The sequence below is a fragment of the Rousettus aegyptiacus genome, unplaced genomic scaffold (assembly GCF_014176215.1).
Source record: "Rousettus aegyptiacus isolate mRouAeg1 unplaced genomic scaffold, mRouAeg1.p scaffold_m13_p_8, whole genome shotgun sequence".
Classification (NCBI taxonomy): Eukaryota; Metazoa; Chordata; class Mammalia; order Chiroptera; family Pteropodidae; genus Rousettus; species Rousettus aegyptiacus.
Window position 1 is genome coordinate 27,795,502 of NW_023416311.1, and position 16,752 is coordinate 27,812,253.

Below are 16,752 nucleotides of genomic sequence, written 5' to 3' on the forward strand. Positions count from 1 at the left end.
ACCCCGTGTAGGCATGACGAGTGTTTTGATGTCAGCCATCGGACTCCCTGTGTGTCTTAGCCACGCACCCCAGCCCGCCAGCCCTCCCGCCTCCTGTCTGGCCTCTAAAAGTCACAGCTCAGTTAAGAGATTGAGGAAAATGTCCATGAAAGGTAGTTTCTGCTCACAAATACTCTCTGGTCTCTGCTCAGCCGCCTGAGTCTTGCTGCCTCTGACTCTCCTGCATTGATTGCTCTTTTCTGATTCCCATGGCCCTTCTCTGCTTCCTTCACCCTGCCAGGGCATGGGCTCCATGGTCCTCCCTGCCCTCGGCAGCAGAGGTGGTCCCCAGGAATCTAATTTCCCCTGTAGTACCAGAGGCAGGTCCTTTCTCCCTGGCACAGTTGGAGTGGAAGGAATCTGTTTTCGAGGACTCTGTGACTTTGTAAAGTCACAGAGGGGTGAGGCCTGGCTCAGGATGAAGGACAGCTCTGCCTCTTCCACTGGGGCCAGTGTGTGTCTCAGGAAAGACCCCCAGTGCTCTCCAGCCCCCTGGGGCTACTTCAGAGGGCTACCGTGATGACCACTGCTCTGCCTGTCATCTGGCAGGGTAAGAAAGGGCTTCAGAACCGTGAAAGGTTTTGTGAGTTTTAACAAGACTTGCATGGAAGGGTTATGGGTAGTAAGTTCTAAACCTGCCACTTCTAAAGCTGATGGTGGCTCTGGCTCCATCATGGGACCAGAGGAGCATAGACTGTTGAAAGGCCGGTGACCTTCAGGGTGGTGTAGTGAGCAGGGATCATGGCCCTGGCTCAGCTAGTACTGAGTTTCACTCTCCGCTCCAGTGCTCACTAGCTTCGTGATCTCACACGAGTGTCTTCGTTCGTGAGCAGGCGCCTCCTACTTAGAAGATTGGTTGTGAAAGGAATAGAAAGTACATACAAGAAGCATCTGGCACATAGTAAGGGTGGCTGCCCTGATCATATCTACCACATGTCTAACTCCCAACCCACGGGGTAGGAAAAAAGGCCCAGGGAGGGGTAGGGCTTTACCTACCCAGCCCCCACCTCACCTCTACCCTCACCTCCAGCAGTGGGGGCAGGCTTAGAGCTCCTGACCCTGTTCCAGTGCTTGCTCTGCCTTGGAGGTGTAGATGGGTCTGTGGGCAGGGTCAGGCCGGCAGCTTCCTGAGGCATTCAGGTTTACTTGGAAAGAACACAGGCTCTCAGCAGACCCTCTGGCCTTCCCGGGCTAGGGTGGCCCTTTCATAGGGTTGGTGGTCACCTGGTTGCCCCCTTGGAGAAAAGTGGCTCATGGAAATCTACCTTCAGTTCTGAAAGGCCACTTGGGTGAGGGCAGGTTGCGGGAATGGGAGGCTGAGCCAAGCCTTACTAGAGGTGAGCCAGAGGCTAGTCCTGTGGATGAGGTCCTGGGTTCATTTGGAAACTAGCTTGTAGCCACTAGACTTTTCTGAGAGGCTCTTCCCCTCAATCTGAGTAGAGTCCCCACTACCAGGGCAGCCATCCAGTACCTATGGTCATTGTACTTTGGCCTCGCTTTCTCACCACAGCAACCAGAGTCAGGGTCCTAGAAGTCTGTGTATATGTACATGCGTCTCTATGTGGGTGTTTGTGTGGGTGTGGGTGTGTGTAGAGGTATGGTGTTCCTTTGTCTATAGCTACCTTTCTACTAATAGCAGCTAATGCCTTTACAGTTATCACAGCTTTGGTTGATATTAGGTCTCCACTTGTTAGATAGGTAGCCGAGACTCAGAGGTGACATGATTTGGTCCCAGCACAAGAGCCAGAATCAAACCTGATGTTGCCTGGTTCTAGCCTCTTTGCTCCCCTCAAAACTATCACCTGGCCTTCTCTGGTCAAGAGGGAGTGAGATTTTTGAACCTTCGGGCTTATAAGTCTTTGCACCTACAGGCTGATGGTCATGAGCTTGGGTTCAAACCAGAGCCCCTTGGTCTTGGAGGCTAGAATCAGGAACTCACCAATGACCTCAAGGCAGGACGAGGAGCCCTGCAAGGTCTCTATCCAACACTGTGCTGGTCTCCTTGACCCCTTTTTTTGCTCTCATTTGGGCTTTGCTGCCATTTTCTCTGTGATTCTGCCGCTGTCTCTTTCTAGACTAACCCTAGCCCCACTTGCTAGCTGGGGGAGTGTCTTATCCTTGTATGGAACCTGTTGGTGCAGGATCCACAGATAAGTGGGAGATTTTGAGAGGAGTTGGGTGTCCAGGGCTCCCTTCCTGCTGCTTCTTAGCCATTTCCCAGAGTCACTGAGCTTAGGAACCAAGTGTGTCTCTGTGAGATCCCACAGTCCAGGGACAGGCTCCAAAGACTTTGCAATTTGTCGTGACAGTGTTGGTGTGGCCATTGTCTGTGGTCAGCGTGCACAGACACCCACACAGAGTAGGCATCCGCTACATGCTGGACTCATAAAACTTCTCTTACTAAGACTTTCTTATAAGATTAGTGAAATTCGAGTGAAACAGCACTGCCAGCACATGCTCCAGAGCAGTTTGTTCTAGAAGCCGCTATTTGACTCTTCCACATGTCCTCTGGGGAGCCTGGGCCCTGTTTCCTGACCGAATACGCACAGGATCTGAGGGCCGTGACTGGCTGCTGCCTCTGCCCCTCTTCTCCCATCTCCAGGGCTCCTGGGTCTGGGCCTCCTGTGGGCGGGCCTGGATATGGCTACGCCAAGCAGCGCGTTCTGCCCCTTGCTCCAGGTCTCTCCTCTCTTGCATGCTAACCTTCCCGTCTCAGCCCCTCTAACATCCCTCCTGGCAGCTTGGACCTCTCCCTTGTTTTCCTTTCTCTCTGGTTTCCGTGTTTCCAGTTCGTACTCCTTGGGACACTGCTCATGTTTTCCTTTCTTCTAGGAGGGACTCCAAAGCCAGAGCCAGAACAAGTGATAAGAAACTATACCGAAGAGCTGAAAACAGCCCCAGATGAGGTAGGTGTCATGGGAGCCATGCTCTTTTAGTTTTATTTGGAAACAAGGGGCAGCTACAAATGAGAAGGGCTCTGGTGTCTGCTGGAAGGGCACTTTTCCAGGTTCCCCAGGGTGCCAGTGCCATGCTCTGGGCACTGGGGTTTAATCACCAAGCCTCCCTTAGGAGGCAGGCCTTACCAAGGTGTGGCAGCTGTGGCTTCTGATACTAGATTGCAATCTTTGCTTTGCTGCAAACAAGTGTGTAGCCCTGTGCCATCTGGGAGGCTAGGGGTCCTAGAGACAAGGGGTGGGAGAGCCTGCCCCACTGCCCGAGGGCTGATGCTGGTATGGAAGGGAAGTAGCCCTGTCCAGGTAGCAGTGCTGCCTCGCTGGCTGTTGGGAGAGCAGGTCAGGGTTCCTGTAATTAATAGGGCCTGCCAGACTTCCATCACAGCTTTGGTAGGACCCGAACCTATCTGCTGAGCCACATTTTGGGGGCTACAAGTACCACTTTTCTCTTATTTGAATGGAGAATCTGGAGGAGGTGGACTAAATGTCAGTCTTCCCAGTTGATAACTGAAGTCTCTTCACTGGCCTGTTTCTCCTGCAAGTCGAGTATGTGAGAAACATCTGGTTGCTGGTTGGTAAAGGTTTCAGACAGAGCCTGAAGGGCATCCTCATGTCCCCCAGCCTCTCAGGACATTGTACTCCTACTTCACAGTGCTCAATCTGTCTTTTTCTTTGCTCTTGTGCTCATCGGCCACAGCTGGGCTGCTTTGCCCCCGGCCTCCTTCCTCTAAGCTGCTGTCTACACCACTGACATGCAGCTGTGATCATGGTAGTACCTCCCTGCTTAAAACCTCTCAGAGCCTTGATGTGTAAGACAAGCCCCAACTCCTGAGCATGCCCATCAGAAGCTTCCAGGACCTGCTCCTCTCCCTAGCTTGTCTCATTCCTAACTCTGTTCACTTCTCCTGTCCCCTGTAGGTGCCACTGTCCCTCCCAAACTGTATGCTGGTTCATGTTTTGCATCATCTTTTCCCTCTACCTAGAATGTCTGTTCCCATGCTTGTCTGTCTGAGAAGTTCCATTTTCTCTTGTAAACCCAGCTTGGAGGGCCTCTCCTGTTCTTTCCTCTCTGTCTAGCTGTTGTCCCGTGCTTCTGTTAGTGTACTGGCCCCTGCGCTCAGTGCCGCCGGTCATCCCTCCTACTATGGTGAGCCCCCTGAGGGCACAGATCCCAGTGACTCATCTGTGTTCCAGCCTCAGGAACAAATAATTGTTGAATTGACATAGACTCTAACTCTGGCATTTCAGCAGATAAAGGCCTTTTCCTATGAGATTTACCTCTTTGGGTGCAATGTCGCTTTTGGTGAGTGTGCCCTGTGTTTGCTCCCCTTCCAGGACTGCATCATCTGTATGGAGAAACTGTCCATGGTGTCTGGGTACAGTGACGTGACTGACAGCAAGACCATTGGGCCAGTGGCCGTGGGCTGCCTCTCTAAGTGCAGCCATGCCTTCCACCTGCTCTGCCTGCTGGCCATGTACTGCAATGGGAACAAGGTGCCCACATGACGGTCTGGGGTGGGCACCAGGGGTGATCCATCTGGTCATGCTGCATGAGCAGGTTACTGTAGCTGTCCTATGATGGACCCGAGGTGTTCTTGGAGACAGCCCCTGTCCTGCAGCAGGATGAGGGTCAGCACTTGGGGTTTGGGGGTGGCATCTGGTGATGCCTGGCTGTGCTTCAGTGGAGTTTAGCCAAAATGAGAGAGGTTGGGAGGACAAAGAGAACTGAGTCACATGGCAGACCTGCAGGCTTTGCTTGGCCTCTCTCCAAAGTATCCCGACGCATCCTGTACCAGCCAGGGCACCGACACCAAAAGCTGATCAGTCATAGGGTTTCCCGTTTGATTTTAAATGTGTTTAGACCATGGGGACTTCTGCTCATGAACTTAATTTTCCTACCTGATGCCAGTCTCCTGGGTACCTTTAATAAATTGTATAACAAGTTTTTGGTGCAAAACTTGCCTTTCCAAGGAAGCCGTTGGAATCAAGTTTCTGTGCCAATGGGCTGCCTGGGAGTCGGGGCCATCTGCCCACAACCTGTTGTGTGGCAGAAACTGACCTTTCCCCCCATGGGCCTCCTTCCTGTCTAGACAGTGGGTGGCTGTGCCTTGGTGCGCTCTCAGGGCTGCCAACTCAGTATGTGGCATTCTGCCTTGTCAGGATGGCAGTTTGCAGTGTCCTTCCTGCAAAACCATCTATGGAGAGAAAACTGGGACCCAGCCCCGGGGGAAGATGGAAGTGTTCAGGTTCCAGGTGTCCCTCCCTGGCCACGAGGACTGCGGTACAATACTCATAGTTTACAACATTCCTCACGGCATTCAGGTAAGGGGATCCTAGCACCAGAGGAGCTTCTTTGGATTTTTGTGTTTGCGGTCCCTCTCCCAGCAGTCTGTTCCCTGGTCACTGTGAGGATGCCCGAGCTTGCCAGGCTCAGGAACCAGGAGGCACTAGCACTGGGGGTTACAGCAAGCTCTTAGGGCTGTGGTAACAGAGATGGGCCACAGCCCTTTCCTGAAATAGGGAGGGCTTCTTAGAGGTAGAGACATCTTATCTGGACTCGTGCTGGGTAGAAGGCCAAATGTATAAACAGGAAGAACACTCGTGTTGAGGTGCTGGATAACTCGGGAGCCCATGGGCGGGAACCCTCCTGGGGACAGGGCACGGGGTGGGGAGGTGCGAACAGTGAAGACTGATTGAGAGACCAGCTCAGTTGCCAGGTCAGGCCTAGGTTTGGAGGGACAGGGCTGGGTCTGGATATTGGGAATAAGACAGGAACCCCAGCAGAAGAAGATCCCAGGGTCCCAGTGGAGACAGGAGCACTAGCTCCTTAGGCTTCCTTCTTTGGGCCAGCGTTGATCTCAGAGCCTGGGGCAGGAGGGGAAGATTACCAGGAACCCAGTGGGGCCCATCCATCTACCATAGATGGTAGATGAGTTTTGTTGAATCACGTGCTCTTCCTTTATATTCGTCCATTTCTCCTTGGCTCAGAGTGAAGTTTAACATTCCAGACAAGGGTAGGACCACAGGGCAGGAGGGGAACTTGGAGCGGTACATGGTATGTCACTGTGTGGCAGAGGGCAGGGGCAAGGGTTGTCTGCCATTCCAACCCCTGCCCTCCTATCCAGGCTACTGTCGTTGTCTCACGGCCCTGCTCCAGCCACTTCTAGAGTGAGGAGTGGAGGGGCCTGTGTGCTGGAGTGAGGGCGTCCTGAAGGCTGACAGGCTCTGCTGTCCAGCCCAGAGAGGCCAGTGCCCAGAGGGTCGCCGAGGAAGTAGAAGCCTCTGTCCCAACCTCTGAGGGGTTCCAGTGTCATCAGGGAAATAAAGTTAGCAGTAGTGTCTGATGCCAGGTTGAGTGGCACACACTCAGGGAGGGTGCTCGTGAGTGGGAGGCCACATTCATGTTGGGTCTTTGAGGAGCAAGATTTGAAATAGGAATTTATTTGGTTACTTGAGCACAGGAATAGCTCCGGCCAGGAGGGCAAAGGGGCAAAGCTGGGCCTCTGTGTCCTGTGACCTTCAGGGCACCCCCACTTCTGTGTCTGTGTTTCCCCTGCAGGGCCCTGAGCACCCCAACCCTGGGAAGCCATTCACTGCCAGAGGGTTTCCCCGCCAGTGCTACCTTCCAGACAATGCCCAGGGCCGAAAGGTAATGTTCCTGCCACCACTGGCACCTGCTGGTGCCAGTGCAAGGTGGGTGGGGTGGGGAGGGCCCGGCATGGCAGCGGAAGGCCTGGTGGCCACACTCATCTGCACACCTTACTGCAACAGGAAGAGGGGGACTTGACCAGGGGCTGGCTGAGGTATGGGCCACCGTTCCTGGGGACCCTGCTGTAGGTTAGGCATCTTCAGCGTGCCAGGAATACAGGGAGAGATGACCAGACTTCATAAGGGCTTTCGTAGGGAAGAGCGACCATCTCTTTCGTAGGGAAGAGCAGCCTGTCGGGCTAGGTTATGACTTTGCACTGAGACCTGAGTTGGGATTTTACTTGCGCATGGGAGAGGCAGACAGAACGGCCAGTGTGGCAGCTTTGAGATGGGAGCAGGCTTGGAAAATGTGAGGAGTCTGAGGGAGAACCAAGTGGGTGAGGGGGGAGTGAGGTGGGTCGGGGTGCCCTCCAGGCCAGCCATAGGAATTGGGCTATATTCCAAGCACTGTGTGATGCTGTGAAGTGAAGGCATGTCAGCAGAAGAGTCAAAGCGGCAGATTTTAGGCTTGAGAAGCTTCCTCTGGTGCTATGAGAGGATGGATTCCAGGTAGCCAGATGTGGAGAGCAGCATGAATGGGATAGAGCAGGGACACTTGGATTCAATGAGAAAAGAATGGAGCTCATCCCTCCAAGATGTACTTGGAAGTAGGGAAGAATCAGGTTGGCTCCAGGTTTGGGGGCTGTATGGATGGCAGCTCTGAAATGGGAGGACTGGCTGTGGGGTGGGGCCAAGTCTTGAGTGTGGAGGTGCCCATTGTGATGTTCCGTTGGACTGTCAGATCAGCAGTTGGAGTGTCAGGAGTGTCAGGGCTGGAGCCAGAAGTTAGGGACCCCCCACAGATGGGAGGCTTCATGTCCCAGGACTATGGATGACATCACAGACAGTGTAATGAAATGGAGAGGAAAAAGGTCCCAGCACCTAGGAGCCCTGCCAATGTCAAATGCACCAAAGGCTCAGCATGCCACGTAGCACAACCCACAGCAGACACTGGTGTGTGGTTAGTACTCCCATCCTCATCACTGGGACAGATTAAGGGCCAGGGGATAGAGTAGTGGATGCTCCCACCCTGTTGCCTGGACACCCTTGCCCCAGGGTGAAAAACCAAAGGCACAGGCCAGCACCCAGTCACCCTTCCTTCTCTCTCTCCACCCCTCCTCTTCCTCCTTCCTCCTGGGGCAGGTCCTGGAGCTGCTGAAGGTGGCCTGGAAAAGGCGACTTATCTTCACAGTGGGGACGTCTAGCACCACAGGCGAGACTGACACAGTAGTGTGGAACGAGATCCACCACAAGACAGAGATGGACCGCAATGTGACAGGCCATGGCTACCCTGACCCCAACTACCTGCAGAATGTGCTGGCTGAGCTGGCCGCCCAGGGGGTGACTGAGGACTGCCTGGAGCAGTAGTGACCAGCTAGCCTGGCAGCCAGCCACCCCTACACTTACTGCTGGCTGAGCTGTTCCTAGGATGGGCAAGTGAGAAGGTGCCTTTCCTCGGAGGCTGGAATATTTGTTGCGGGCACGGGCGTGCTCCACGGAAGTTGGGGCTTTTCCTGTTTGCCTTTCCCCCTTCTTCCTTCCCTCCAGGCCTGGGTCTGTGTTGGAATTGGGCAAGCCTGGGGAGTTGTACTTGTGGGGGCTTAAGATGCAGCTACCTCAGTGCATGGGGGCCCTCTGTCCTCAGCTGGCTGCGTTGGGCCTGCAGTGCTGGGGGCCTGGCACGGGGTGAGGAGAGACTGCCTTACCCCCAGCCAGGGACAGGCATGGGTCTGGGTCAGCTTCTCATACCTCAGATGTTCTGTTTGCAATAAATGCGCAATAGCCAAAGTAGGCAGGCCCTGGTGTGTTTGTCAGTTGGGGGGGGGGGGGTGTGTGTGTGTGTGTAGGGAGAGAGGGAGAGAATTATGAAGGCCAGCACACCTGTCCTGATGTATCAGAGCAGGAAGGATGCTGTATCAGAGCAGGAAGGAATCTTATAGGGTGCCTATTCAACCCTTATGTCCTAAATGAAGAAAGTGAGGCTGTGGTGAGGGCCCGAGGGCCCATGGCACTTACCCGCGTTGCTTCCCTGTTCCCCATTCCAGTTCCCCTTGCAGTGTGCAGTCTGGCAACTTGGAGGGCCTTCTGTCCTCAGCTGGCCCACCATCTCGTTACTTCCTCAGATCCTGGGGAGCACTGGTCACGTGAAGTAGGTGCTGCTGTCTCCATTTTACAGATAAAGAAATTGAGGTTCAAGGGCATAGTAACTGGCCCAAGTTCCCGACTAGTGGTAGAGTCAGAGCTAGAATCCAGGCCAGGATTGGTCCGATGCCATCCTCAAAGTTCTAATTCTTCTGGAGGCTTGTGGCACTTTTGCCTTTGCAAGCCCCTTTCTCCATAAGAAGAAAAACTTAAATTTTGTTTTATGATGTGTTGGTATAAATCTGAATATACTTTAGAGCATTTTCTTCTATCTAGAAGTTCATTTTTTCACCTTTCTGATTTTAAAAGAAATTAAGATCTTTTCCTGGGTCCCTAAAAGTATTATGGATCCCAGGCACTATGCCCAGTGAGCTTCATGGAGGAGCTGGTCAAGGTCATAGTAACTGGCCCCCAAAGCAGGGAGGCCTGGCTAGACCCCCAGCCTGTTTGGTTCCATGATGAGACTCGCTCCACTGGCCCACAGGGCATGGGAGCTGGATGGGTGCCTGAGTGCTGCCTCCGTCGTGGCTCCCACCATTAAAGTATAGTGAGAATCACAATGGGAGAACATGTTTATAAATCATCTGCCTGATAGGGGTCTAGTATCCTGAGTACATAAGGAAACAACTCAACAATCCTTTGCTCTTAAAAAGCAAAGGATTTTTCTTCAAAGAAGATATATAGATGGCTGGCAAGCACATGAAAAATGCCCAGTGTAGTTAGGAAAATGCAAATCAAAACCACAAAGTGATACCATTGCATACCCATTAGAATGGTTATTATTTTAAAACATAAAGGAAAATAGCGACTTAATGAGGATGTAGAGAAACTGGAACCCTCATCTGCTGCTGGTGGGGATGTAAAATGCAGCTGCTTTGGAAAACGGGCAGTTCCTCAAAAAGTTACCGTATGACTAAGCAATTCTACTCCTAGATTCGTATGCAAGAACTGAAAACATGTCTATACAAAAACTTGATCATAAATGTTCATAGCAACATTATTCATAATAGCCAAAAAGTGGGAAATATCCAAATAAACACAATGGAACGTTGATCAGAAGCATGGCTACAGCTACGACATGGATGAACCTTGAAACGTGATGCGGAGTGGAAGAAGCCAGACAGAGAAGCCCACATCCTGTGTGATTTCGTTTATGTGAGATGTCCAGAATGGGCAAATCCACAGACGCAGAAAGTTGATTAGTTGTTCTCCAGCGAGTGGGTGGGGATAAGAGGTCACTTTTCATGAATACCGTGTTCTCTCTTGGGGTGGTGAGAAGGTTCTGGAATTGGTTGTGAAGATCACACAACTTGTGAATGTACTGAAAACCAGTGAATTGTATACTTTTAAAGGATGAACTTTATGATATGTGAATTATATCTTAGTAAAAAAAAAAAAAAGAACCAAAGGGAGTAATGTAATTGGGGGTCTTGGCAGCTGTCAGGGGCTCTTTTAAGTTCTGGGACAAGGTAACTGAGGAACAAGGGAGTACATGGCCTCATGGAGGGGGGTCAGGGCACAAGATGGCAGCAGGGCCAGGAGAACTGATGGGGCTGGAGCTGGACAGGTTGGAGCTGCTTCAGGCTTGCTCCTGAGTGGGGATAGGCCAAAGAGATTCTCCTGGCACCTGGGGTACAGGAATCTCAGGCATGTGGCCTTGAGCCCATGTTTCCACAGATCAGCCCTCCTCCCTAGGATTGGGAAGCTGAGAGGTTGGCTGGAACCTAAACTCAGACGTGGAACTCCCGAGGTGACTTGGCCAGCAATCTGGGTATCCAGTGGCCTCTCCCTCAGCCCTGGCCTTCCTCACACTAGACCCCTGCCTAGAGCCCTCCCCGTAGTGGGCTGGGCTAGGCTGCGGGGAGGAGTTGGGGTGTATTTACGTTTTCAGGTCTTTCCAGCCCTAGGCCAGCCTGGCAGCTTGACTAACCAGCTCCTCCAGGCCCAAGGTATTGGAGAAGGGGTGCTGCAGGAGGCAGCCAGAACAGCCTCAGGCTGTGGATGTGGTAGAAGGCAGCCATCATGGAGCTCCCTCAGAGGAAGCCTCGCGCACAGTTGCTGTTCCTTGCTGTGGCACTAGTCTGGCCCCGGTGCTGTGTGAGCCTGGGTGAGTTGGGGTCCAGGGATTGGATGTACCAGGCCGCACCCCAGGGGTTGGGATACCTGCTGGAGTGATTGGATTCTGGGAGCCGCATGCCAGGGGAGGCAGCCCTAGGGGCAGTGGGCCCCAGGACCCTCACACCTGTCTCTACGGCTGCAGAGCTGATCCCCTACACGCCGCAGATAACATCCTGGGATCTGGAAGGGAAGGTCACGGCCACCACATTCTCCCTGGAGCAGCCGCGTTGTGTGCTAGATGGGCATGCCAGTGCTGCTGACACTGTCTGGCTGGTGGTGGCCTTCAGCAACGGTGTGTCCCGGTGCAGGTGTGGGGCATGGGGCAAGGGATGTGACTGAGGGGAGGTACTGGGTCTGGGCAGCCCCTCACTGTGATGTCCAAAACTAGGCTTGGAGAGGCTTTATCAGGACGGGGCTCCAAAAGGGTAGCATGGAGGGCCAGGGGCTGTGTCAAAGGCTTGGCTTCACCTGCCTGCAAGACCCACCTGTCTGTCCCTCCTTCCTGCAGCCTCCGGGGACTTCCAGAACCCACAGACATTGGCTGAGATACCAGCCTCCCCAAGGCTGCTGACCAATGGCCACTACATGACGCTGCCCCTGTCACTGGACCAGCTGCCCTGTGAGGACCCTGTGGGTGGCAGCAATGCCCCTGTACTGCGGGTGGGCAATAACTCTGACTGCTTGGCAGACCTCTACCAGCCGTCCTACTGCAATGCCCCTCTCCCTGACCCTGGACCTTACAGGTGAGGTGGGTCACCCCACCTGGAGCCTGGGATGGGACAAGGGCTGTACTAGGAGAGGAGGGGTTTCAGGGACTAGAGTTGCCCCCCATATCCTCTCTCCAGGCCCCATCCTGGCCGTAGGATGAAGCAAGCCCTTCCCCTTCACAGCCTTAGTTTCTTCCTCTGGGCTTGGGGAGCAGCACTCATCACATTCAGGGGGCAGGTAGAATGTGGTCTTTCCAGGGGGCCCAGAAGGAAGTGGTGGTACCACGGAGAAGGTGGAGGTGGGGTGGGTCTTCAGGGCTGCAGTCACAGGTCCACTGTTCCTCACGTGAGTATATGTGACAGGAAACTAAGCCCAGTGCTGAGTTGAGACCCAGTAAGTGGGTATGAGGCAGAGAAGCAGGAGAGAAGACAACTACCCAGTTTTACAGGTGAAGAAATGGGCACAGAGCATCAGTGACTTGTTGAAGTCAAAGTGGAGATAGGGTAGAAGAGCTGGTGTCCAGATCAGGGCTGCCCAGGCCACAGGACAAGGTCAGGTGTCCTCAGGGAGACCAAGTCCAGCTGGGAGGGCCAGCAGGGGCACAGGGAAGTCGGGTGTGGTGTGGGCTGGGCCAGCACCTCCCTCGCCCTCTCACCCAGCCCCGCCAGGTCTCCCTTTTCCCCTCCCCCAGGCCCACTCAGGGCTTGGTCTCCAACCCTAGCAGCCACAGGAGACAGGTTCCCTTAGTGCCAGCCTGCCTAGGTCCCTCAGTGCTCAGAAATCTTCCAGAGTTCCCTAGCCCCTGCAAAGATACAACCAAGCTCCTGCCCATGGCCCTTGGCACCCTCAGTGCTAGCCTGCCTCCTCACTGTGATTCTGGGCTCTGAGTGTGCCCTGAATGCAACCCCTCCCTCCCTAGGCCTTTACCCAGGCTGCTCACCCCTATAGGGGGCCCTTCAATGACCTCAGAGTCTCCATGGGGCCAGCAGTTCTCCTAAGAGGCTTATGGCTCCCAGCCCACGCACCCCACTGAACCACCCTGAGGCATCTGAGTATGATATTTAGTAACTAGGGCCCCTAAACCAGATAGGCGAGTAATGGTTCAGACAGATTTGTGTGCTGGCAGGGAGTTCTCAGTTCTCTGGTCCTAATGTGTCCCGCTTTCCCCTATACCTGGGAAAGGAGACCCACAGTATGGCCCAGAAGAGCTGCCGGGAGTTTGGCTGTAGCAGGTCCCCTGTCCAGGGCACTGAAGCTCTGAAGCTCATCCCTCCTCCTCTCCCCAGGGTGAAGTTCCTTCTTATGGACTCCAGGGGCTCACCCCAGGCCCAGACCAGGTGGTCCGACCCCATCGCTCTCCACCAAGGTAGTGCTGGGGAGGGGCCGCTCTGGCTGTAGTCTGTCCTATGTGGGCTTGACGCCCTCTGCAAAAAGGTCATGCTCAGCTAACCTGTCCCCCTGCTGCCACAGGACTGGGGGCCTGGTGGCAGTGTTCAAGTCCAGTCCCCTACCCCAAGAGCACCGGCTCTGTCTAACCCCAAATGTTTGCCTATATTTGGGTGCCCAGGCCCCACCCCATTTGTGGGCAGAAAAGAAGGAGGCCAGAGTAGGTCAGGGCAACAGGTTCTAGGAGGCTTCCCTCAGGAGGGCCCCAAGAAACCAGTTTGAATCCCCAGGCTGAGGCAACTGCATGCATGAAGGGCAGAGTGCCCAGTGTGGGGAATGCCTGGGAGACAGGCTGTAGAGGCCAGAGTAGGGGTGGAATGAGGCCTTGTTGTCTGAAAGCCTTGAATGCCAGGCTTCAAGGAGCAGGGCAGTCACATGGTCAGTCCTGAGGTCTGCCACCATTCTGCCTGCCATGGGTGAACCAGTGGGTGGGCACGTTGGTGGAAATAGCTTAGAAGGTAAGAGCAAGGCAGAGACTAAGAGTGATGGGTGGTCCAGGATGGCAGGGCACAGATACCCATCTGAGATTGACAGATAGGCGGGGCTCAGGAGGCTGTCTGGGTACAGGAGGTAGCCGGCCTTAGGTGTGAGCACGGGTGGGGAGGTGACTGCACCAGGGTCCAGGGGCAGCCTCTGAGCATCTGCTGTGTGTTCAGGAAAGTCTCCAGCCTCCATTGACACATGGCCGGGACGGCGAAGTGGTGACATGATCATCATCACCTCCATCCTCTCTTCTCTGTCCGGCCTCCTGCTCCTGGTCTTACTAGCAGCCTCCACTGTGCGCTTGTGAGTGGTGACACCCCAAGGGCCTCTTCTTCACCCAGAGCGCCTTCCCTCTCCTTGGCCCCAGTACCTGGAAGGCCTCCCTGACCCTGTGGCTTTGAGCTGGGAGGGGTCCCTACAAGAGCTGTGCAGGGAATTTCGACCCTGAGTGTCTTTCCCCTGGGAAGTCAGGCAGCTCCTCTGACTACAAGTTCAGAGAAGGGACCACCTTGCTCTGCCCCTGTCCATCAGTGTGTCCTCCTGGGTCTTTTCTCTCCAGTGAGTCCTCTATCATTTTAATGAACTGACACCAAGGTAGTCAGGGTGGCCACCTGGAGGACACAGACCTCCAGCTAGTTCTAGAAGGGAGGAAAGGGAGATCAGAGGCTGAAGGAGGAGGGATCGGGAGTGGGGAGGAGGCCCTGACCCCAGGCAGCCTGCTCCACCCAGCAGAGACATAGCTCCTCCTTCTCTCCCTGTCCAGCTCCAGCCTGTGGTGGCCTGAGGAGGCCCCAGAGCAGCTGCGGATTGGCTCTTTCATGGGCAAACGCTACATGACCCACCACATTCCACCCAGTGAGGCTTTCACCCTACCTGTGGGCTGTGAACCTGGCCTGCACCGCCTGCCCAGCCTCAGCCCCTAGCCTGGCCTATGTGGCTGGGGCTAGAGAAGTGGGGGTGGGGGAGGAAGGCAGAGTGCTCTTCCCCAGCCCCCACACCCACCTTCTTCCTCCCCCATCGCACTCCCCCCACCTGCTTGAAATCCTACAACTGGCAGCCCTGACTGGCTTTCCCATTTTCCACTCTCCAGGCAACTGAAGTTGCATGCAGGGGAGTTTGGGGGAGGGCCACGGCCAGGCTGGCCACCCAGCCGCCACCTCCATCCCTACCTCTGTTCTGCCTGCTGTCCTGTGAGTGAGGCTGGAGGTAATGTGGAGTGGCTGCCCTGACCAAAGCTTCCAGGTCCCAGGAGAAGGCCTGCAGTGTCATTGCTCTGCCCTGTGCAGGAAGCTGAGCTGGGCTCATCATGGAGTGATGAGCCTCCTTCTGTCCTGTCCCATCTGCTAGTGGCTGGGGTGCAATGAAGCCTTTAGAGGCACTAGCCCTGACTGAGGGTCAGACAGTGTAGAAGCACATTGCCATCTGGCCTCTGATTTGGGCTACCACTTCTACCCCTCTTGCACATGTGGATGGCTCACACACATATCCACCCACTTTCATTCCACACACATTTGTTGAGCGCCTGCTGCCACACTGTTAGACATGGTGCCTCGGGCAGATCTTGGGGAGCTCATCAGCTGTTCTGGACCTCAGATAACCACGTGTCCATATGTGACCTGTTACTGTTGGGGGACTGTCATGCCTTCAGATTATCACCTGCCCTCGGGCTCACACTCCCTCGGACAATGGGCGCTCTGGGGCACATGACCACCCCATCAAAGGGAGTATACAGCCTCCAGTCCTCCAGTGTACAGCCTTCATTCCCCTTTGAACGTCTCTACAAGGCCGGTAGTACCCGTCTTGGCCACATTAGGGCGCTGGTGCGCCGCAGCTGTAGCCTCACATCTCCGCGCACGCGCACTCCCATTCACAAGCCTTCAGGGCACTGTTGCCTGGCAGAGTACGGCATGGTGACTTATTGTCAAAAGAGCGGCTACCACTCAACGGGCTCTCTGGGAGGTCAAGGCTCCTGGCCCCATCTCAGCCAAGCCAGAGAGAGGAGCAGTCACGCCCCCGCTTGAGGGCCTACTGAGTACTTTTCAGTCTGCACAGCTGCCACAGTTTTCTAGATGGAGAAATTGAGGCTCAGTGAGTTGCCCTCTGTACTCTGTCCATTGCAGCCCTACCCCCTATTCCCCTGCTGCTCTAGCCTAACAGTGGCTCCCAGCATGCAGACTCTTCCCCTACCCCTCACCTCTCTACCCCCATGGAGGGCACTCAGTGGTGGCAGGGATGGGGGGATGAGGAGTACCCCTCTTTTGAGGTGAATAAATGTTATCTGTCTTTTCCATCTGAGTGGTGCCCATGCTGGTTTTAGATGAGGGATGCTTACACATGGGGCTTTGCCTGGCCTTGCTCTGTCCAGTTGGGCTCCACCACCAGCCCCAGGGCTGTCCTGAGTCTGTCCCCTTGATTGCTAGCCCTAATTGTACTTTAGGGGACTACCTGGGAAACCTACCCTGGTATCCAGGGCTAAGAAGCCCACTACTAAGCCAGCTTATGTGGATTTAGTAGTGTTCCCTTCAAGGCCAACAGTTCGGGGAAATCTTTGCTTTTAAAACCTATGCACCCCTGGTTCCTGGTGATCTTTCCCCCATCCTGCTTGCACCCCCAACCAGTCACAAGACGCTGTCCAGGTACAGACAGAAGCAGAGTTAAATGCAACTAGGACTTCGGGCCCTGGTATCCTGGGTGACATCTGGCTATGGGAGCCAGCCTCTTTGGACAGCTACCTTTTGAAATCCTGCTACTCTGGGGCCCATGTCCCTTTCGGCCCCTTGGAATTAGAGAAGGGTTAAAAGCCCCACCCACCCACCCACCCTCACCAGCAGAGCCTGCCTTATATTGTCCTGTTCAGGCCTGGCTTCAGCACTAGTTGTAGAGGCACTCGAGGCCTAGGACCCCCAGCTTAGGGCCTGCCCAGGAGGGTATGGCAGGGAGGAAGAGAGGTCTGTTGGTGTTTTCTGAATGAAAATGTGAATAAACCCTTCCAGGGCAGATGGATTAGCCAGGAGTGGTAATTGCTTCAGACTCTTGCATATCCCAGGTCCTCTTGTGGCTTATTCTTAGCGCCTAAATCTGTGCTGATCCCAGGCATAGCCCCAGAGACATCCTA

The 16,752-nt window shown here is 54.5% G+C and overlaps 2 protein-coding genes across 12 annotated transcripts in view; both read left to right on the forward strand.

Moving 5' to 3' along the window:
• Nucleotides 1–8,535, forward strand: part of DTX2 (deltex E3 ubiquitin ligase 2) — a 34,214-nt gene extending 25,679 nt beyond the window's left edge. For 7 of the 8 annotated variants that reach the window (XM_016146537.2, XM_036225749.1, XM_036225750.1 and 4 more), the window contains 6 exons: nt 12–152; nt 2,872–2,945; nt 4,329–4,487; nt 5,154–5,315; nt 6,553–6,642; nt 7,884–8,535. In XM_016146537.2, the coding sequence (XP_016002023.2) occupies nt 12–152; nt 2,872–2,945; nt 4,329–4,487; nt 5,154–5,315; nt 6,553–6,642; nt 7,884–8,108 (851 nt within the window). In that variant the 3' untranslated portion in view covers nt 8,109–8,535. The remainder of the gene's footprint in view (nt 1–11; nt 153–2,871; nt 2,946–4,328; nt 4,488–5,153; nt 5,316–6,552; nt 6,643–7,883) is intronic. The other variant, XM_036225748.1, reaches the window with a different exon arrangement.
• Nucleotides 8,536–9,803: 1,268 nt separating this feature from the next.
• On the forward strand, nt 9,804–15,925 carry UPK3B (uroplakin 3B). Of its 4 annotated transcripts, none has more exons than XM_036226064.1 (6): nt 9,804–10,989; nt 11,143–11,308; nt 11,509–11,743; nt 12,995–13,074; nt 13,811–13,940; nt 14,401–15,925. In XM_036226064.1, the coding sequence occupies exons 2-6, from the start codon at nt 11,239–11,241 to the stop codon at nt 14,558–14,560; spliced, it is 675 nt and encodes a 224-aa protein (XP_036081957.1). In that variant the 5' UTR covers nt 9,804–10,989; nt 11,143–11,238; the 3' UTR covers nt 14,561–15,925. The 4 variants fall into 4 exon arrangements, with proteins under 4 accessions (XP_036081957.1, XP_016002020.2, XP_016002021.2 ...); XM_016146534.2 differs by having other exon boundaries at nt 11,143–11,292; XM_016146535.2 differs by lacking the exon at nt 11,143–11,308.
• The last annotated feature ends 827 nt before the right edge of the window (nt 15,926–16,752 follow it).

Coding starts and splice junctions, on each gene's coding strand:
- UPK3B (XM_016146534.2), top strand. CDS start 10,905: ATGGAGCTCCCTCAGAGGAAGCCTCGCGCACAGTTGCTGTTCCTTGCT. Junction 11,744..12,994: donor CCTGACCCTGGACCTTACAG/GTGAGGTGGGTC, acceptor TCCTCTCCCCAG/GGTGAAGTTCCTTCTTATGG. Junction 13,941..14,400: donor GCAGCCTCCACTGTGCGCTT/GTGAGTGGTGAC, acceptor CTCCCTGTCCAG/CTCCAGCCTGTGGTGGCCTG.